Source organism: Ascaphus truei, chromosome 1, assembly GCF_040206685.1.
Source record: "Ascaphus truei isolate aAscTru1 chromosome 1, aAscTru1.hap1, whole genome shotgun sequence".
Classification (NCBI taxonomy): Eukaryota; Metazoa; Chordata; class Amphibia; order Anura; family Ascaphidae; genus Ascaphus; species Ascaphus truei.
The window spans coordinates 257,274,225-257,296,888 of record NC_134483.1 but is presented as its reverse complement, the minus strand read 5'-3'; the positions used below and the strand labels follow the sequence as shown (position 1 = coordinate 257,296,888).

Here is a 22,664-nt window from a genome sequence, read left to right as displayed (position 1 = left end):
GGGGAGGATATCAGGATAGACAGACAATTGGAATATGTTTTTACCTAAATAGAACTAAATACACAGCAGGGGAGGATATCAGGATAGACAGACAATTGGAATATGTTTTTACCTAAATAGAACTAAATACACAGCAGGGGAGGATATCAGGATAGACAGACAATTGGAATATGTTTTTACCTAAATAGAACTAAATACACAGCAGGGGAGGATATCAGGATAGACAGACAATTGGAATATGTTTTTACCTAAATAGAATTAAATACACAGCATGGGAGGATATCAGGATAGACAGACAATTGGAATATGTTTTTACCTAAATAGAACTAAATACACAGCAGGGGAGGATATCAGGATAGACAGACAATTGGAATATGTTTTTACCTGAGGAAAAAGAAGAGATGAGATGAGTAAGTGATTCAATAGTCTTCCTTCCTTTTTAAACTTCATATTCTACTTGAAACATTTCTACTTAAAAGCATATCTGCTTACAAGCATGGCTGCTAGCAGCAATGGCTGTTAAGAGTTTACTTATATACTTTTAGAAAGTCACCTGGTTGGCACAACAAACTTAATTAGCACATGTGAGGGTAGTTAAAGCAAATGGTTTTTCAAAGTTGGGTGTTGTCTTGCACAAGTGTGAAAGCTGAATTAAATTAAGACAGTAGTGGGATGATTTACAGACAGACAATTGGAATATGTTTTTACCTAAATAGAACTAAATACACAGCAGGGGAGGATATCAGGATAGACAGACAATTGGAATATGTTTTTATCTAAATAGAACTAAATACACAGCAGGGGAGGATATCAGGATAGACAGACAATTGGAATATGTTTTTACCTAAATAGAACTAAATACACAGCAGGGGAGGATATCAGGATAGACAGACAATTGGAATATGTTTTTACCTAAATAGAACTAAATACACAGCAGGGGAGGATATCAGGATAGACAGACAATTGGAATATGTTTTTACCTAAATAGAACTAAATACACAGCAGGGGAGGTTATCAGGATAGACAGACAATTGGAATATGTTTTTACCTAAATAGAACTAAATACACAGCAGGGAAGGATATCAGGATAGACAGACAATTGGAATATGTTTTTACCTAAATAGAACTAAATACACAGCAGGGGAGGATATCAGGATAGACAGACAATTGGAATATGTTTTTACCTAAATAGAACTAAATACACAGCAGGGGAGGATATCAGGATAGACAGACAATTGTAATATGTTTTTACCTAAATAGAACTAAATACACAGCAGGGGAGGATATTAGGATAGACCGACAATTGGAATATGTTTTTACCTGAGGAAAGAGAAGAGATGAGATGAGTGAGTGATTCAATAGTCTTCCTTCCTTTTTAAACTTCATATTCTACTAGAAACATTTCTACTTAAAAGCATATCTGCTTACAAGCATGGCTGCTAGCTATTGGGCTTTTGCATGCCTTGTTTGCCTTGTGCACATGTTCCGCATGCATCTGTAGTGATTGAGATCCTTGGTGGTGCCAGTTATTTTGTGGCTTTTCCACAAGGCATCCCTGAACTCGTAGAGTGCTATAAGGTCAGGTGTAACCCATGGAAGGTAGGTCCCCCGTACCCTTATTTTGCGTAGTGGGGCATGGGTATCGCAGAGTTTTAAGAACTCAGATTGGAAATAGTCGAGCGCAGAATCAGGGTCGGGAATTAAATCGATTCTGTGCCATGGGCAGTTGGTAAGGTCATCCAGAAACTATTGTGGGTTAAAGTTTTTAAATGTTCTAGTGAGGAGAACTTTAGGGCTTGAATGGGGCAGTTTAATTTTCCTTACACAGTACACTATTGCATGGTCACTGAAAATATCAGGAAGGATGCCAGAGGATTGGATTCTGCTGGGGTTTGAGGAGAGAATCCAGTCTAGCAAGGAATGGTTATGCGATTTCAGGTTTATCCGTGTTGGTTGGGAAATGAGTTGCGATAGGTTAAGTGACTTGAGTTGTATCTGGATTTTGTGGTTTTTAGGGTCAAGCCAATTGAAGTTGAAATCCCCAAGAACTAGCAGCTCACTCTTCTTATTCAGAGAGGAAATGGAGCCAAGAAATTGGGTGATATCAGTCAGGGATTGTAGAGGGGCTTTAGGGGGGTGGTAGATGCCAGCAAGCAAGATGGGCTTATAAAAGGGGAGGCAGATTTTGCCAACTAGAATTTCAAAAGAGGGTGGGCTTGGGGGGCAATTTAACAGTGTAAATTGTAATGTGTCTGCAATATAAAATAACACCCCACCTCCTCTCTTTGACCTATCGTTCCTAGAAATGGAGTATCCCTGAATGGCGATATTTGCATCAGGGGTTTTAGGGGATAGCCATGTTTCTGTAAGAACGATGGCTTTGGGTTTATGCATAAGGCACCATGCCCTTAGTTCGTCCAGTTTGGGCAGCAGGCTCCGGATGTTTATATGGGCGACAGATAGCCCTTTTTGGAATTTAAAGATGGAATTCTCAGGGGCATGGGACAGAGCTGAAATGGGAGGACCTGGGTTTGGTTCAATATCACCTGCTAAGGAGAGTAACAGTACGAGTAGGAATTTGGGTAGTTGTTTGGACGTTGTAAATTTGTGGTGTTTGCCATTAGAGTGAGCAGTGGTTGGTGTGCTGGTTTTTAGAGTTCTCCACCAACATTCAGTAGATAGTGCAAGGCTTTTGAGTAGTCCAGGGTGTATGGAGATGTTGGGTGTGGGCCAGGATGGAGGAGTTTGTAGTGGGTAGAGGGAGTAACATCTCCATGAGGCCAGGAGAAAGAAAAAAGTTAAAATACATAGCAGGTTCATGATGCCAGAGGTAGGCAGTGCTGCAAGGAGCTGTTGTGAGCAGAGTGAGTGTGTGCAGATTAAGCAGAAGGTGTGTGCCTGTTCCTTGTCAAATGTTTAGCTGTATTGCAATGCTAGAGTCAGTTCAGGGTTTCAGTGTATTGTGCAGTCAGTTTTGGGAGAGACTGCAGTGAGTAAGTTGTAAAGGGGTGGGGGGTTGAAATAGGCAGGTTAGCAAGCATGGGATCATAGTGTGATCTGAGTAGCTTACCGTTTGTTGTCTTGAGTAAAAGAGTGTGCAGTAGATCCAGTCCCCAGTCAAACTATAGTCTAAGTGTATTTATCACTTAAAATGCCTCACTGTAATGCCAATTGCAGTTCCTGCAAATTGCAGGAGAGGTGTTTGATTTATACAGCTAAAACAGTCACATGACCCTCCCCCTCCCCAATCAATCAGCTTGTTTCAGTTGGTCAATTAACAGCACAGAGTTAAGAGGGGGAAAAAAAAAACACCTTTTGATATTCAAACATACCAAAACATTCACTGCTTAAGGCCACTGAGCACATCTTTTAAACAGGACTTGCACATCAAGGGACATACCAAAATATTCACTGCTTAAGGCCACTGAGTACATCTTTTAAACAGGACTTGCACATCAAGGGACATACCAAAATATTCACTGCCTAAGGCCACTGAGTAAATCTTTTAAACAGGACTTGCACATCAAGGGACATACCAAAATATTCACTGCTTAAGGCCACTGAGTACATCTTTTAAACAGGACTTGCACATCAAGGGACATACCAAAATATTCACTGCTTAAGGCCACTGAGTACATCTTTTAAACAGGACTTGCACATCAAGGGACATACCAAAATATTCACTGCTTAAGGCCACTGAGTACATCTTTTAAACAGGACTTGCACATCAAGGGACATACCAAAATATTCACTGCTGAAGGCCACTGAGTACATCTTTTAAACAGGACTTGCACATCAAGGGACATACCAAAATATTCACTGCTGAAGGCCACTGAGTACATCTTTTAAACAGGACTTGCACATCAAGGGACATACCAAAATATTCACTGCTTAAGGCCACTGAGTACATCTTTTAAACAGGACTTGCACATCAAGGGACATACCAAAATATTCACTGCTTAAGGCCACTGAGTACATCTTTTAAACAGGACTTGCACATCAAGGGACATACCAAAATATTCACTGCTTAAGGCCACTGAGTACATCTTTTAAACAGGACTTGCACATCAAGGGACATACCAAAATATTCACTGCTTAAGGCCACTGAGTACATCTTTTAAACAGGGCTTGCACATCAAGGGACATACCAAAATATTCACTGCTTAAGGCCACTGAGTACATCTTTTAAACAGGACTTGCACATCAAGGGACATACCAAAATATTCACTGCCTAAGGCCACTGAGTAAATCTTTTAAACAGGACTTGCACATCAAGGGACATACCTGTGAAGAGAATGCAATTAGATCCATGTCATATCAGCTGAGGTTATTAATCTTGCATTGATCTTGCATGAAGATAGTAAGTGTATTAACTATAACTATAGTCTAACTGTATTTATCACTTAAAAAGCTCACTTTAAATGCCTCACTGTAAGGAGACTGGTGGAAGGAAGTGCATAATTTGAAAATGAGTGAGGTTACAGCAAATACAAAAAATAAAGGCGGCATCACAGCAATCGTTAAGTGTTGAGATGTGAAGTCTGTGATAGATGATATCCTCCTTTCCAACATAGTTCAAAAGCAGGAATCAGAAGCAGTAGGTGTTGTCCACTTTTCCACTTCTTTTTGAACTTCCTTTTTAAACTTCATAAATACTTCACACATATCTACTTAAAAGCATATCTGCTTCAGAGCATGGCTGCAGGCAGCTAAGGCTGCTATGAGTTTACTTATATACCTTTACAAAGTCACCTGCCTGGCACAACAAACTTAATTAGCACGTGAGGGACGTTAAAGCAAATGGTTTTTCTAAGGTGGGTGTTGTCTTGCACAAGTGTGAAAGCTGAATTAAATTAAGATATCAGGGGGATGATATACAGACAGACAAATTGGAATATGTTTTTACCTAAATAGAACTAAATACACAGCAGGGGAGGATATCAGGACAGAAACAAATAGCAGCAGTTGCACCTGCCGCTTAAATGAGAGCATGTGCCTCAGGCCCTATCCCTGCAGCTCAACTATATGTTTCCCAGGTCTTTCAAGTGCGGGCATATGAGGCAGTCCGGGAGGAAGAGGGGAAATTTGAAAGTATTATTCTTGTGCCCAACCCTTCCAGGGGTACAGTGGGGATGTAGGTCCCAGAAGTGGTGATTGGAAAGTTGAATCGCACCAGGTCCCCAAAAAGCACTGACAGCTCACCAAAAATAGAAACTAAAACTGTTTAATAAAGACTACATAAAAAAGAATATCAGGACAAACAAAAAACTGCTACATAAACACCCTTGGGTGTTTATGTAGTCTTTATTAAACAATTTTAGTTTCTATTTTTGGTGAGCTGTCAGTGCTTTTTGGGGACCTGGTGCGATTCAACTTTCCAATCACCACTTCTGCTTCCTGCCATCGCAAGATTGGAGTGACGCGCTGAGGATCGGAGGCTGCGCGGGTGCTGACGGCGGTCTATCTCCCCCTCGGGCCATCACGTGTTCACTAGGAGAGGAAGATCATCACGTGTCTTCCGGCACTCGGGATCTTCGCGCCACAGAAGGGAGACAGCACGGAGGCTAATCGAGACGGCGGCGTCCCCTCCACGGAGAATATTGCATTGGAGGAGGGCTACACGAGGGATCCGTAGGGGCACTGACCCAGGCCCGCTACACTCCAGGATCTCAGGTAGCGTTTCCCATTGGGACTCCTCCTACATACACGCAGCTCACAGCATCTCTCCCTTCCACTTCTTCCACACCCACGCTTTTGAATCGCCTCGCAGCTTACCTCAGCGGTCCCGCTCATTATTTATATATTTTTTCATTATTCTATGATACCCTCTGTTTAGAGCTGTTAGTAGCCCTCAACCAATCAGGGATGTAGGTCCCCCTACAGCAATGCCCCGCTGAACCATGGTATGGGTGGCAGTCAGCGTACAGCGAAAGAATACAACCTTCCCATACATCTTGCTGGCTGTCACCATTGTAGAGGAGCCCACTACTTCAGCCATAGCCCCTACATAAGCCTCAATCCCCATGCTTCCTTCTTAGGCTCCAGCATTGTTGTTGCTAGGTTTAGTGCCTGCAGCTGCCACCTGCCCCCATAATGCAGCTGGAGCTACAGGGGTTAAGCTGCCAGCAGGAGCTGGGGGAGGTGCAGCCGGTGCACTGGGCATCCATTCTCCCCATCAAGTAATTGTACCTCAGTACTTTTATTAATTATTTATATATATATATATATATATATATATATATATATATATATATATATATATATATCACAACAAGAGAAAAAATATTAGCGCCAACCTATCACTATATAATATCTCTATAAAAATAAAAGGTGATTGTAAAAATAAAAATAATACAGATAAGAATAAAAAACCTATGCTAAGCACAGTGGATAGAATAAAAATTAATGTATTAAACTAATAAAATACATAAAAAATACATAAAAAATATAAAAAAAGAAGAAAATGTCCAGAAAAAAATATATAAAAAATATATACAAATCCCAAGATATTCCAATTGCTATCCAAAAGAGTCACTGCAGCCCGAATGAAGGGAAGACGTCATTGAGCTCACGCGAGATTTGATTCAGTGTATGCTCTGTGTAGCGCCGGAGCAAGGGGAAGGCGGCATCCCTCGTGGGTTTCGGTCCCTGCTTGGACATAGAGGGGCTATTGTGGCAAGACACACCGCGGACATCACACCGAAGTCCTCCTCATTGGGTTCCTGCATCTGAACGGGCTGAGTTGTACTCAAAAATGCATTTTATTCAGCTCTGTTTGTGAGTGTGTATTTTTATCCCTTATTCCATAAATTTATTGTTATACAATTTTACGCTATGAGTGCGCCTGTTTTTTCTGTGTTTTTGTATATATATATATATATATATATATATATATATATATATATATACATATATACTGTGACAAACGGCTTACTCCGGGGCTCCGTCGTTTGTCCGGGACTGTTTAGAACACGGTCTTTTAGGGTAGGTTAAATGATGAGGCGTCACGTACTGTTCCTTTAAACAGGCTATGCCTGGTTTATTCAGTCCCAGGCACTGAGACTGCCACAGTGCATACAACAGAAAACAGATCAAAACAAAAGCTGCTCACCTGAGCGATAACTTAACTTAGATATCCCTGACTCAGGGTTGGAAGTGGCTTTTCCACTTCCAACATCAAAACACGGTACTTTTGCAGTCTTACACAAATGAACAGAAAGATTGAACCTGTTTGGGGAAGAGGCTTCTCCCCTCTGTAGTTCAGCAGCCTTCCAGCCTCCTGGCTCTTGTGGGGAGACCAGAGCAAACAGGAAATCAGTCTTTCATACCTGATTCCTAATTAGCATGACAGGTGACAGAAATCAGGCAGCAGACAAACTCTGGTCTGGATCTCTCATCCCTCAGTTCCAGCGCTTGCCAAACTGTGGGATGGAGTGTATGTATTATAAGGCTGCACTCCCAGGCCAAACAGGATAGAAACTGTCTAGTATCCTGGGAGCCCTATATACGGAATTTATTACCATCCCCTGGTTTCTGTCACATATCCTCCCCCCCAGCTCAGACCTCGAGGGATGAGCGACCATGGATATTAGGGAGTGCATCCTTGACAACCCGTCAGCATTGCCATGTTTGTGCCCTGACCTGTGTTCCACAGAAAATTTAAAGGGTTGTAGGCTTAGGAACCACCTGGTCACTCTAGCATTCTTTTCCCTGTTTTGACACATCCAGGTAAGGGGTGCATGGTCTGTGACCAACCGGAATTTTCTCCCCAACAGGTAGTATTTGAGCGTCTCTACAGCCCACTTTATTGCGAGACACTCTTTCTCTACTATGGAGTAATTTTTCTCCTGGGGATTTAGTTTCCTACTTAAATAAAGGATGGGGTGCTCCTCACCTTGAGACTCCTGGGAGAGTACCGCCCCCAGCCCTACCTCAGATGCGTCGGTTTGGACTACGAACTCTTTGGAGAAGTCAGGTGTGACCAACACTGGTTGGGCACAGAGAGCTTCTTTCAGGCTTCTAAAGGCCTGTTCGGTTTCGGGGGACCACTTTACCATTAGCGGTCCTCTTGCTTTTGTGAGGTCAGTTAGTGGGGCTGCCTTAGTTGCAAAATTGGGAATAAACCTTCTATAGTACCCAATTAACCCCAAAAAGGTCCTTACTTGTTTTTTTGTAACTGGCCTTGGCCAATTTTGTATCGCCTCCACTTTGAGTGTTTGGGGTTTGAGTAAACCTCTGCCAATAGAATATCCCAGATACTTGGCCTCCTCCAGACCAATAGTGCATTTAGCGGGGTTAGCAGTTAGTCCAGCAGCCCGGACTGCGTCAAGCACAGCTTGGACCTTTGGAAGGTGGGATTGCCAATCTTCACTATGGATTACCACATCATCCAGGTAGGCGGCAGCATACCGAGCATGTGGTTTTAAAATTTTATCCATCATTCTTTGGAATGTGGCAGGAGCTCCATGTAAGCCAAAAGGCAACACCTTATACTGAAAGAGGCCGTCTGGGGTTGAGAAGGCTGTCTTTTCTTTTGCCCTTTCTGTGAGGGGAACCTGCCAGTACCCTTTTGTTAGGTCTAGGGTTGTGAGATATCGGGCTTTGCCCAGTCTCTCTACAAGTTCATCTACCCTGGGCATAGGATAAGTATCAAATTTTGACACCGCGTTTAGTTTCCGGTAGTCATTACAAAACCTTGTTGTACCATCTGGCTTTGGGACTAAGACTATAGGGCTGTTCCACCCACTTTGGGATTCCTCAATTACACCTAGTTTTAGCATTTTTTTAACCTCTAAACTTATAGCCTTTCTTTTGGCCTCTGGGATTCGGTACGGTTTAAGGTTAACTCGGACCCCCGGTTCAGAGACTAGGTCATGTTCAATTACGCTAGTTCTACCTGGCCTTATAGAGAAGATTTCTTTGTTTCTTTTCACTAAATTCTGAACCTCTCGTTTCTGATGAACAGACAGGGTTTCAGCTATGCTAACCTCTGGGTCAGTTTCTTGATTCTCTGACGGACCTGGGGGTACTAGGGTTAACAAGACTTCTCTATCTTTCCAGGGCTTGAGTAGGTTTATATGGTAAATTTGCTCAGGTTTCCTCCTACCTGGCTGTCTTACCTTATAATTTACTTCTCCCACTCTTTCCAAGACCTCATATGGCCCATGCCATTTAGCAAGGAATTTACTCTCCACGGTGGGAACCAGAACTAGTACCCTATCACCTGGAGAAAAAATTCTGACCCTAGCACCCTTATTATATGTATTCCTCTGTGCTTCTTGAGCTTTCTCCATGTGTTCCCTCACTATGGGTAGGACTGCAGCAATGCGGTCCTGCATCTGGGCAACATGCTCTATTACACTTCTGTAAGGGGTAACCTCGTGTTCCCAAGTCTCTTTGGCTATATCCAGTAAGCCCCTTGGGTGTCGGCCATACAATAGTTCAAACGGGGAGAAGCCTGTGGATGATTGGGGAACTTCCCTAATGGCAAATAACAGGTACGGTAACAAACAATCCCAGTTTTTCCCATCTTTATCAACCGCCCGCCGTAACATGCTCTTTAAGGTTTTATTGAACCTTTCCACTAAACCATCTGTTTGTGGATGATAGACTGAGGTTCTGAGATGCTTGATTTTTAGGAGTTTACATAGCTCTTTCGTTACTTGGGACATAAATGGTGTTCCCTGGTCAGATAGAATCTCTTTAGGAATCCCGACCCGGGAAAACAGAACTACTAACTCTTTTGCTATGTTTTTAGCTGAGGTGCTACGTAGGGGAACTGCCTCCGGATATCGGGTGGCATAATCTAATATTACCAATATATGCTGATGTCCCCTAGCAGACTTTATTAGGGGTCCTACTAGATCCATAGCAATCCGGTCAAATGGTACCTCTATTATGGGAAGGGGTACCAATGGGCTGCGGTACGCCTTGAACGGGGCGGTGATCTGACATTCTGGGCATGAGGAACAATAATTCGTAATTTCTGCCAGAACCCCAGGCCAATAGAAGCTTCGGAGAACCTTTTCTTTTGTCTTTTCCACCCCTAGGTGTCCCCCCAATGGATGACTATGTGCGAGGTGTAATACTACGTTACGGAATGTCCGTGGTACCAACAATTGTTTAGTTGTAACTGATTTCCTTTTATCAACCCGATATACTAGGTCGTTCTCTACCTCGAAGTAGGGGTAAGCAAGTGACCTATCTGGTTGGCCAGGAGTACTATTCTGGTCCCGTATATTTCCCCTTGCTACCGCTAATGTGGGGTCCTCCCACTGGGCCTTCTTAAAACTCCCAGGACTGACCTCTAGGTCAGCGAGGGTCTTATCCGGTTCTGGGGTGGTAAGTGTCTGCTCAACATCTTGATTTGGGGTATTCCCTACCAAAGTAGTGATGGGGAAGGGAATTTTACAGCACTCCTCCTTTTCCCCCTTCTTATTTGGGCCCTCGTCAACCTCCATTTCTGAAAAAGGGAAAGGATTTGTTTCTTCTAATACTTCGTTATGGTCCGCTATTGAACTCTGGGCGCTATTCTGAGCGGGGGACCACATTTTTAGAAAATGGGGAAAGTCGGTCCCTATTAACACATCATGTGCCAGTTTGGGTACAATACCCACCTTGAAATCTAAAGAACCAAACTCTGTTTCAAAAAAAACATCAACAGTGGAATATTCATGATTATCCCCATGTATACAACAAATTGCCACTCTTTGTGAACTATTTCCCTGTTTCTTCTTACTGGGCAAGAGGTATTCGGACACTAGTGTGACCATGCTCCCCGAGTCAAGAAGTGCCCGAACCCTCTTACCATTAACCTTTACAAATGCCCACAGATGGTTATTCAAGGGGTCCTCTGGGCTAGGGCCCATACATTGGGACAACAGCGAATAAGGTTCCACGCTGTTGCATTGCATGGGCTCATCATTTAGTGGGCAGATTTTTGCTGTGTGGCCCCTCTCATGACAATTTACACATTTAGGTACATAGGCTGTATCCCACTTAGAGCCTTTTCCCGGCTCCCCATGTTGGCTATTGCCCTTAGTGTGCGAACCACTGTTGCTGGTGCTGCGTGAAGGTGGTCGCCGCTCTTCAGCGCCCCTTAACCCCGGTACCCTTTTACCGTCTCTGGAAGAGTCCTGGAACCTCGGGTAGTGGGGTTGCTCCACGACTGTGGGTTGCGGGTGCTCTTCTGCTGCATTGTACCTTTCTACGAGGGCCACAAGCTCATCCGCATTGTGGGGGTCACTCCGACTGACCCAACGGCGTAAGGCAGAGGATGAAAAAAACTTTTTTTTTTTTTTTTTTTTTTCAAAGTTCTTCAACCCGCAGACCCCCTAGTGCTCTGCCCGCATTCTCCACCATATGTGACAAACGGCTTACTCCGGGGCTCCGTCGTTTGTCCGGGACTGTTTAGAACACGGTCTTTTAGGGTAGGTTAAATGATGAGGCGTCACGTACTGTTCCTTTAAACAGGCTATGCCTGGTTTATTCAGTCCCAGGCACTGAGACTGCCACAGTGCATACAACAGAAAACAGATCAAAACAAAAGCTGCTCACCTGAGCGATAACTTAACTTAGATATCCCTGACTCAGGGTTGGAAGTGGCTTTTCCACTTCCAACATCAAAACACGGTACTTTTGCAGTCTTACACAAATGAACAGAAAGATTGAACCTGTTTGGGGAAGAGGCTTCTCCCCTCTGTAGTTCAGCAGCCTTCCAGCCTCCTGGCTCTTGTGGGGAGACCAGAGCAAACAGGAAATCAGTCTTTCATACCTGATTCCTAATTAGCATGACAGGTGACAGAAATCAGGCAGCAGACAAACTCTGGTCTGGATCTCTCATCCCTCAGTTCCAGCGCTTGCCAAACTGTGGGATGGAGTGTATGTATTATAAGGCTGCACTCCCAGGCCAAACAGGATAGAAACTGTCTAGTATCCTGGGAGCCCTATATACGGAATTTATTACCATCCCCTGGTTTCTGTCACAATACATACACACACACAGCAGGGCCCCGCTTCTCGGCGCTCTGCTTTTCGGCAATCCGCCGATACGGCGGTGGTGAGATGGGGGCCGCAATGTCCACGCATGCGCAGAATGGTTCGGCCCGGGGTTGCGCATGCGCGGAATGGAGGGGTTTCCTTCTGTCGCGCATTCCACTTTCTGGCGATTTTCGCTTTACGGCGGGTCCTCAGAACAGAACCCACCGTATTAGTGGGTCCTTGCTGTATAGCAAATGGAAATATTACTGTATGCTCATTTACATGTCTTAGGCAAATCTGCAACCCCGCCTTTCACCATTATCACACAGCACTTCCACTGCAGCAAGGGATACTGGGAAATGACCACACAGTGCCACCTTTTTTTTTTTTTATAACTTTCCTTTTTATTTGGTTTATACAAGTTATACATTGTATCACCTCCTACTGTCGTATACAAATACTTAGCATAGTGGGTCGAATGGTCCAGTAATTTGTACAAACTTATTTAACTGAAGAGACGAACAACAGTGACTTACTCTACAAGACGTACATGACACACTGGACATGGGCCAGACACAGAGGGGCGACCGTGCTGGTCAGGGGGGGGGAGGAGCAGAGGTTGCTATTTCGGTGGTTGGCACCTTTCCGTGGTGTGTATGTCGCTCCGCCGACTCTGGTATGCCCTGCTGCACTAGTATGCCCGTGTGAGGTTATCTGCTCTACCTGTTTCTATGTCCTCGTCTTACCTGCATTGTTGAAGGAGAACGCATCTGGAACTATTAGTGCAAAATTGTGTCACTGTCCATCCCCGGGATGTCTATTTGGGCTAGCCATGGAGCCCATATTTTTAGAAAGTTTGAGCCACCTTTTGCTTCAATTCACCTTCCTTTCACCATTATCACCCAGCACACTGTGGGCAGGGTTGCATATGAGCACACAGTAATATTTCCATTTAATATATGCTTTACTGTGGAGGGTTTTTGTCACTTTTTTTACTCACCATAACTTAACTAAGGAGAGAGGGAGAAAGAGAAGAGAGGAGAGAGGAGAGAGGGAGAGAGAGAGACCCTACAAATCACATTAGAAAACAATAAAAAAGTTTTTAAAGCAATTGTTTGGGAGCTCTTTGCATGTGCTGCCAAAAATGGAGGAGATTTAATAGTGTCTCCAGTTGTGTGTATATATCCCCTCAAACCTCCTTCCAAATATATTAGGGAGAGATGCCTGTGCTGATAAAGGGGCACTTCTGAGGTACTCTGAGATATGTAAAGTATGTTTCAATGACTCACATCCCAAACTTCCTAAAAGGCTGTAAATAACAAACATATGGAGTTGACCAACCTAATGCACCAAGTGAATGGAATGGTGTACTGGTGTCAGACTCAACAGGATTAGAAACCATAGCCTTTGCTACTCTGTGCATCAGATTAAGCAGTGTATGCTAAACCAGCTAATAGATGGACGCAGTGGATTTATTTACTGAACTTTTATCAAGCCGCCTTTGCACTCTTTCTTCTGTTAAACAAATGGTAGTTAATGTTGAATTTGTGGCTTCCTCCTGTTACTTTGACTCCTTAAAATTGACTCCTTCTTAGTATATGCATAGGGAAATAATTAATTTAATGCCTTCTAATTATCTCACACAGAAAGGGGCATTATAATATAGTATCACTGAAACGTCAAAGGGGTAGGTTTATTGGCTCATCTGCTTTACATACAGTACGGTAGCAGTTACAGAGCCCCTACCAATTTTCCAATTAGTGCAGGTACAATACACCACAGTGTCAGTCTGGACATCACCCTCCATTGAAGAGTAGGTGAATGTACTTTATAAGGCTGACAGGTGTTTCCACGGTCAGGATTCCCTCGCTTCCCCCAGCATCACAAACAATTAGTCTGGCTACATCTGAATAATGAAAGGTATTCAATTCTTCTACTCCTAGTTGGACTAGTGTCAACACTCCCTCAAGGTCTGAGCTGGCATAAACCTGACCAATAATCTGCGTCAAATGTAATAGTTTCCTCATGTGTACTGCAATCGCAAGCAGGATGCAGTACAGAGGCGGCACACTTTATTCTAACTCGGCTCAAACTGCAAGCCGGGAGGTTTCCCGGCTTGCTCATTTTTTTCCCTCGGCGTGCCGCGCGTCATCGATGCGCGGTCACGCTTCATCTGGAGCGTGCGCGCATGACGCGCATGCCCAGGGCTCCCCGAGGGAGCCCCGGGTTCCTCTAATGTGGGGGATGGCGGTAGGGGGCTCCGGGGGACCCAGTGGACCCGGAGAGGGGAGGGGGGTGCCTCGCTCGCAGGACCGATCCTCCGAGGCTCCGGCGCGCGCACGGGACACCTCGGTGCGCGCCCGGTATCTGTTGCGGCCGAGACCGGGCAAATGTTAGAATAAACTTGGCCGTGACAGTATGTTGATAGATCACTCCTTTTAGCTCATTAGCTAAAAATTGCAAAAACTATAAATTAACTAAATGTTATTTTCTCAGATAAAAAGGAATCCCATAGAAAACACATTTTTATTTTATTTAAGAAATCTCGTGCAATTCTTTGTATTCCCTTTGACACTGTTTTGCTGTTGGGAAGTATTGATAAATTGATCCCAGTGTGTTGACCTTTATTGTAATAAAAAAGCTTGTGCATTGGATTTGTAACCTTTTCCTCACTTCCATATTCATTAATTGTGGTCTCTAATTTTTCTTTTCAGGTGTTTGTCAATTTTGCAAAGCTTCAAAATGAAGAGGATCAAATGGGACGTGCATATGTAAATGCACTTGCAGTAGAAGAAGATGAAGTTCCTTAGAAAAAACGAACAAATATACCTCAAGTAGATCATGCATAATGTACCAAGAGCACTTTCAAATCAGCAAGCCACCTTTTTTCTTAAATAATTGAATTCTTTACCAAGAGATCATTCTATGAATTGGTACACTATCTACAGCATGCAAGGAGATCCTTGGATTCAAAGAAATTACCATTTTAAAGATTGGCCTAGCACCAGAAGACTATCATAACCTCCACCCCTCCTCCTCCCTCCCCCAAAAAGGAAGGATACGAATGTTTTTCATTTTATTCTCTTATAAATCAATATAATTCATTAGGGGCGATTCACAAAGCAGTGATAATTGCTTTTAAGTACGATAAATGGCTTTTAAGGCTGATAATGCCTGCTGTGTGATTCACTGAGCAGTGATAACAGTGCTTTATCAACCATAAATGGCATTTTTTTAGTCAATGAAAAAAACGTCAAACGCGCCATTTTTGCGAGTCAGCGTGATTCACTAAGCTGTGATAAGTGAATCGTACTTTAAAAGTGCGCCAGATTTTTGAACCAGCTAAAGGCTGGCGCAAAAGAAATGGAACAATGAAAAAAATCATTGTTTACATTTTTTTCACCACACAATTAACACAACAGGCCAACGGGTGTCACCTGGTTATCTCCACAGGAGTCCGGGGCCCTCGGGTTTTCCCTGCGGGAGTTCTGGGCCCTTGGGTGATTCCCGCGGGAGTCTGGGGGTCCCTGCTGTCCTGCGGTACAAATCGTGTGGCCAAAAAAACATTACACCCAGTACTTTGCAATAAATACACCCCCCCTTCCCCCCTGCCCCCTAACACATACCATACAATAATGGTCAAAATTACTATTATCCAAATATGGATAATTGCATTTGTCCATTACAAATTAAACATAAAACTGCAGAAATTAAATGCATAAAACTTGCACTCACCCCTGCCAGGCTGCCACGATGAAGGCCATCCTCATCCTCATCAAAGTCCAAGTCCTCCATTGCCACAAACAATACAGTACAATCTAATGTCCCCTAACCCCTTAATGACCTTAGCGGTTAGTAACCGCTATAGTAATAAAAGGGTTAACCCACCCTCTCCCACTACCCACCATGGAGGCCTAACCACCTCCCCCTAGCAACTACAACCACCCTTCCCCCATTCATTGGTTCAGTGGGTACATCATGCTCACTATTGCAAGAAATGGTGACGGAATAAAAAACGGCCAAATAAAACATCATTACATTGCAAAATGAACACATTACTAATGCCAATCAAAAATTGAATGGCACAGTGGGTACATGATGCCCATATAATATGGACATCATTTAACACTATGCCAGTCAACCTAAAAAAAATCACAAACAAGATCCACTGCATTCAAAACAATCTTAAACTAACAACAAATAAAGAAGTAAACCGAACAAAATTACCACCAATCAATTAATCCAATCCAAAATAAAGACCAGAATAAACAAATAAATTAAAATAATTTCTAACAATGCTAAAGTTGTTGTCTAGTAAATGTTAAATTGGTACTGTATGTTTATCGGTACTTAAAATAAATAAATATGACATCTAAGAATGCTTTACACAGACTAGAATGAAGTAATAATTAACATGTGAGAAGTAGACACAGTTATGTGTATTGTAAGGCATCTGGTTGTGTAATTTCTGATGTTTTCTGATTTATTTACTCAAACAATAACTGTAACAAAAAGACAAAATATATATCCAATGTTATTTTTATCGATACAATATTAATAAAGATATATATATATATAGATATATATATTATGCATCTTACATTATATTTGTCTCGCATTTATGCTTAAATAATGCGTCTGCAGTTGTTCATTAACATGTAAGCAGCAGGCTAATGTTAAATACTGATAATACTGAGGTATCAGAGATAACGCAATCCCTAGTACCACCTACGGAACTTGTTATTACTGCTACTGGTGAAGAAGAGAATCTGAGCCAAGGCTTACTGTATGTGTGAAAGAGCTCAAACGTAGTGGGGATGTTCCCATGGCCAACAGAAGCAAACCTATAGTATCACAGTGAAAGGAGGATGGTGTAAATGTGTGGACAGCTGTTGATATTTGTGAATATGGTGAAGTAGACAGTCTTAACAAGAGATGCGCCAAACTTTTGCAGGAGGTCACAATTCATGCAACATATGCTCTTTTTTAGTCATGAAAATAAATGTGTATTAGAGTCCGCAAGCCGTTTGCTCGATATTTAGTCAATAGGCTTAGCTAATATCCAATTTCGCTATTTTGTGAAATTCTGTAGAATCTCAATGTGCTTAATGCTGAGATTATAAATAGAAGGCACCCATGGATTGCTAATGCATTTGGGAGGGCGGTCAGTGTGGGAGAGAGAGTGTTGTACAAACAGTAGATGGTGGTCTACTCTCTCTCTCTCTCTCTCTTTCTCTCTCTCTCTCTCTCTCTCTCTCTCTCTCTCTCTCTCTCTCTCTCTCTCTCTCTCTCTCGGCTTAATAATCAAAAACAAATAGACGATACCGTTCTGTGGCTAACAAAATGCTTTTATTTGTGCGAACTTTCGAGATACACTGATCTCTTTGTTTCTTAGAAACAAGGCAACTGGAATGTTATCTGTGGATGAAGCGTACCCCTCCCCCATGTGCAGTACGCGATTTATGACTTAAGGTTTTAAATGGTCTCTGAATGCTTGTGATGTAAGGGAATGCATGTGTGTGTATATGTGTATAAGTGTGTATGTGTGCATGTGTGTAGATCTTAATTAATAAAGCGTCCACAGTGTATACAGTGCTTTATAAAAGGTGTGTGTGCTTGGGGAGTGTATAACAATGGTGTGGGTAGGTGTAAAAATGTAAGAGGGTGTTGCATTTCTGTTCATGTGTGGGTCTACTACAGTAGAGGCAGCGATTATTCTAACAAAAACCAGTGGCAATTCCCCAAAAGACCCAGGTACACCCAGGTACATTCTGAATACATTTCCTTAAACTAGCCCCAGCATTTCTGCATTGATTAATGGCCTATCAGATTAACAGCGGGGGTCCCTGGCAGTCCCATTCAAACTGAATTGGACTGCCAGGGATCCCTGCTGTGTTAATCCTATGGGTCGTTAGTCAATGCAGAAATGCCTTAAACGTGCCTCAAACTTGCCCAGAACATACCCAGCACATACCCTGAATGTAACCCGGCTAGTTTAAGGCAAATGTTAGAATAAGCGTTGCCTCTACTGTATGTAGTCCCTATTGGTATATAGGGATATAATTATATAGTACATTTGTATGTGTATGAGACAGGTGTGTGTGCATTCATATAGCACAGTATTTATAGACAGTGCAGTGTTAATAGACATGGGTTTTAGCACTCATGGGAAGAGAGCTCTCTTGTTTCAGGTGCCACTGGTGAGTGTCCTGAACAGTTTCATAAATTTGTATTCACGCAAAATGAATTTGTATTCATTTGTATTTAGCCCATGCTCCGTCTCACCTATGTAGTAGCAGCCCCCTGGGCATTTCATGCACATGATAAGGTACATGATTATTTGTTATTTATATGATTACTATGTGTATTACTACTGTGAAGCACTATGTACATTAATGGCGCTATATAAATAAAGACATATATATATACATACATCACATTGCTAGAGGAACAGGTGAACCTTCCTTTGATTTTTTACTCCAGATTCCTGTGTGGCATTTGTATTGTGCCTGCTGTGTAGAGCATTGCGCATGTTTTGCTTCTTGCATCCTGGCATGGTCTTGTACCTCATTCAGTTGTATTGTTAAATACTTTACTCCTCACTATCATTTCCTTTAGATTATGAGGTTGTCTTGATGATAATCAGGGTGTTTCAGGGAAGACCGGTTGCAAACTTCTATCTTCCTGGAGAATGGGTTGTAGTTCCCTGGTGATCTTGCATAGGGCTTCTAGGTGTGGTTATATGTGACTACCAAATGTACCTTGTCGCTTGTCTCTCTCTTTCTGTATTCAAGGAGATCACTTCTTAGAATTTTGGTGGCTTTGTGGATTTGCTGGTCTACAATTCTGTTGTTGTATCAACGGTTTATGACAACCGATCACAAGGCTGTAATCTGCCTCTCTCTGCTGTGTCGGAGCATATCCGGTTGTATCGTAGGGCTTGATTGTAGATGGTTGCATGCTTAGTGTGTGTGGGATGGAAGCTGTCCCTCAAATAGCTGTCTCTGTCTGTAGGTTTGCAGTATATAGAGGTCTATAGTTTGTTGTTCTTTATAGTAATGGTGGTGTCTAGGAAATGTACCTCTTCCGGAGAATTGGTGAGTTTGTGGTTGGTTGATGGTTGGGTCGAATGTTTTGAAGTTCTCATGGAACTGTAGGAGGTTCTGTTCACAGGGTCCAAATCAGGAGGATGTCATCGATGTACCAAAGGTATGTAAGGGGTTTCAAGTGACAGGTGGAAAGAAAATCACATTCCAGTTTTGTGTAGAACAGATTGACATACTGTGGCGCCATTCGAGTGCCCATAGCAGTCCCAGTTGTCATTCCAAATGTGAAGTAGTTATGGGTCAGAATAAATTCGATGCATTTAGTCACTGTCTCTGTGAGTGGATCCTGCTGCACCAGAAAATATTTGCAGGTTGAAATCCCATCTTCATTGGGGATGTTTACGTAAAGTGATTCTGCATCCATGGTTGCTAGTACTGTTCCTGTTGGGAGGAGGCCAATTGTATTGTTTGTTTAACAGGTAGGTGATATCCTGTTGTCCAGCTGTGTCTTCCTGACAAGTGGTTTAAGAACGCCTTCCACCCAGCAAGAAATATTATCAGTCAGTGTGCCAGATCCAGATATAATAGTCCTGGGTTACCCTCTGTGAATTTTAGGGAGCATGTAGAACATGCCAGATACTGTGTGAGCTGGTATCAGATCTATAATTTGTTCTCCTGTGTGTATCAGGAGTGTTTTAATGATCGTGTTGAGTTCTCTCATGTATTTTTTTTGTTGGATCCTCCTGCAGGTTTGTGTAATACTTTGCAACCCCAAACTGGACCGGTACATTGAAAGTTTTAGACACAAAACCAAATCCACCATCCTGGACAAAGAAAGGAAACAAACGTATAATCTGACACTGATCGAGAGGAGAGCCATAGAATCGCTAGGGTTGTTCCGTAAATGCTTCTGCAAACCACTTGACTCTAGGCATGCTCCACTACAGCCCCTATGCAACACTGCACCACAAAGCACACTGTGTCACAGAGTCACTCACAGAGCCATTGCTGGGCAATGACTGCACATCTGTAATGTCTGCGAGCTATGGGAGAACTCAAGTGTCACGGTAGACCAAGCTTATTAAGACTTTTAATTACCGGGAACATTGATTGAGAAAAGCAGAGAGATAAAAATAAATTGCATTTATTCACATAAGGAACGTACACAACTATGTTACATTGATTACAGGAAAATGACACACTTACTTTGGAAACTGGGATAACAAAACTAATCATTCTTAGTTGCAAACACACAGCAAAATAATTCCAGGCCACTTTTCATTCCGTATGATGTGTTAAAGGTATGAATTATGGTATGTCCCGCTCAGGATAAAGCGGAGAGTTTATTGGGGGGTAAGGAAAATGTTTAATTCATGTTAGAATAAAACTGTGTTAGTTATGTTTTAAAGTATAGGTTATTGAAACCAGTATAGTTTTAAGCAACAGTGTTTTAAGATATGTTTAATCTTTAAGCATTAAATTAGGCATGATCTTTAGTCTGCAAAGTCCCAGCGAGGGCTTATGACTAATAGTTCAAAGAGACATTTGTCCTAGAGGTGCGATTTGTTTATCAGCAGGAAAGGCTAAGTGGGCCCCAGTATTCACAGCTTCAAAGGGTCCCTTCAAACGCCAGGAATTGGAGATGTTAAACCTTTTGTTCACAGGCAGGAGTGAGGTAGACTGAGTGGCATTCATTAAGAAAGCAGGATGACATATGCTAAGTGGCAAGTTGCCAGTGGGGCGAAGATGACATTTTTGTTGCACATGCTTTCTCACTATTCTGAAGCAGGCTTGTCAGGAGTTATGAAACTGGCAAACTGTGTGAGTGGCCAGGGATAACATTCCCATGCCAGAGATTGGCTGTTCATTATGGAAATAGGAAATTTGAAGTTTTTAAAAAGGTCATGCGGTTCTATCAGGTAAAGAGTTTCATCAGTTCCATCATGTGTGATTCACCTGAGATTCAGTCCCATTTGAGAAGTTCCAGCTCTGAGTAAATTGCCTACATTTCTCAGAAGCTAAGTGACCAGAATCCAACAACCACTGTCCAGTCCAGTTCCACTTTGGACTGATCTGCACACCACGTGTGCGGAAGAGACTACCATCTATGTCGCTGTGACATCATCCGGCGGCGGCGCGATCCTGCTGTGTGCGTGCACACATGCCGATTTCCCAGAGAGGAGTCCTCCTTTAATGAGACCGAGACCACCGGACAGACGGGGTTCCAGCAGCACCTTCCACTGAGGACATGAGGCTGATTCCACGATTCCTTTCAACTGCGATTGCCAGTCACCCATGATACCTGCTTCAGTGAGGTAACCTGTTGTGCTATTTGCACTCAATGCGGTTGTTCTCTTAACCTGATGTACGCCTAATACTCACCTTTTTTATAATCAATTATATTTTGATATACTTCACTATGCGGTTTTGCGCTGTTTTTTGTTTCCTATTTGCATAGTGTTGTTGGAGTGTTGAGCCACCCTGACCAACTACTGCTGCAGCCGCCATACTATTCACACAGTTATTGTATGTATATACACTCCAAGGTTGAGGGTATTATTGTTCTAAATCACTATTCACTTTTAGTAGATTTAGTAATTATATTGGTTTAATTAGTTGCGCACTTTATCTCTTTTCTTTGTCCACCCTGAAACTTACCTCCTGAAAATCTCCCAGTCCCAGCACTTCTGGAAAAGGGTAAAACACAAAAATGTCAGTTTTCTCATATTTTGCACACAGACACAGTAATGCATACACAATGCTCGGGAACAAGAGCTGACACTCTAGGACCCCAAAACACGGGTCAGGGGTAACTAAGTAGGCTTGACCTTTATTATAAGCCTGGTTAACCCCTTCCCTGCCACATCAAGTGCAACCTGGGGATTCCCACCGTGATGTTTTTGAGATGCACATCCATGTTCCTCCTTCTCCAGGATGCTCCTTTCTAAGCTCATTAGAAGAGCCATCATCCCCTCGCCAGTGTCACTGTAAGAGATGTGTGCAGAGGTATGCAAATGGAGACTGTTTAGGGTGAAATTAACACATGGCTTTATTGAGCCTGTCCCTTTAAACAGCACACAAACAAAAATATACAAAATAACAAACATTTACCCCTTTGTAAGGGTTAACTTACTTTCCCCAGTCCCTCTCTGACAAGACTGGGAGGATAAGCTCCTTTCCTGCCTACCACCCCAAAGTCTCAGTGGTACCTTAAAGCAGGTGGCCCTTGTGACGGTGAGGGGGTAACAAGGCTTAATAAAGGTCGAGCCCTGTTTTGGTTACCTCTGATCCAAATATTAGGATATTATAGCAACTCTCAATGCATAATGTGCACAAATAAAGATTTTTTTGTGTTTTTACCTTTCTAGGGATGCCAGCGTGCAGGGATTGCTAGGGTATGGGTTTCAAGGGGAGTTTTGTGGGGACATTATTTTCAGAATGTGCCTAGGTAGTTGGGGTCTGGAATTGTCGGTTCCCTTAAAAATGTACCCGAGAATCATGCCTGATTCTCAGATACATGTAGGCACATTTTCCTGCAATATCTTCCCTTAAAAACGCTTGCGCGGGGCTGCCCACAATCCCCACTCCTATTTGCCCTAACAATTGAACCCTTGGCATCCAAAATTAGAGAAGAAAAGA

The 22,664-nt window shown here is 42.7% G+C and overlaps 1 protein-coding gene across 5 annotated transcripts in view; it reads left to right on the top strand.

The window, feature by feature from the left end:
• The window catches only part of LOC142496631 (phospholipid-transporting ATPase ABCA1-like), a 1,672,602-nt gene extending 1,656,092 nt beyond the window's left edge, over nucleotides 1-16,510 (top strand). For all 5 annotated transcript variants that reach the window (XM_075603302.1, XM_075603295.1, XM_075603331.1 and 2 more), the window contains one exon: nucleotides 14,694-16,510. In XM_075603302.1, the coding sequence (XP_075459417.1) occupies nucleotides 14,694-14,789 (96 nt within the window). In that variant the 3' untranslated portion in view covers nucleotides 14,790-16,510. The remainder of the gene's footprint in view (nucleotides 1-14,693) is intronic.
• The last annotated feature ends 6,154 nt before the right edge of the window (nucleotides 16,511-22,664 follow it).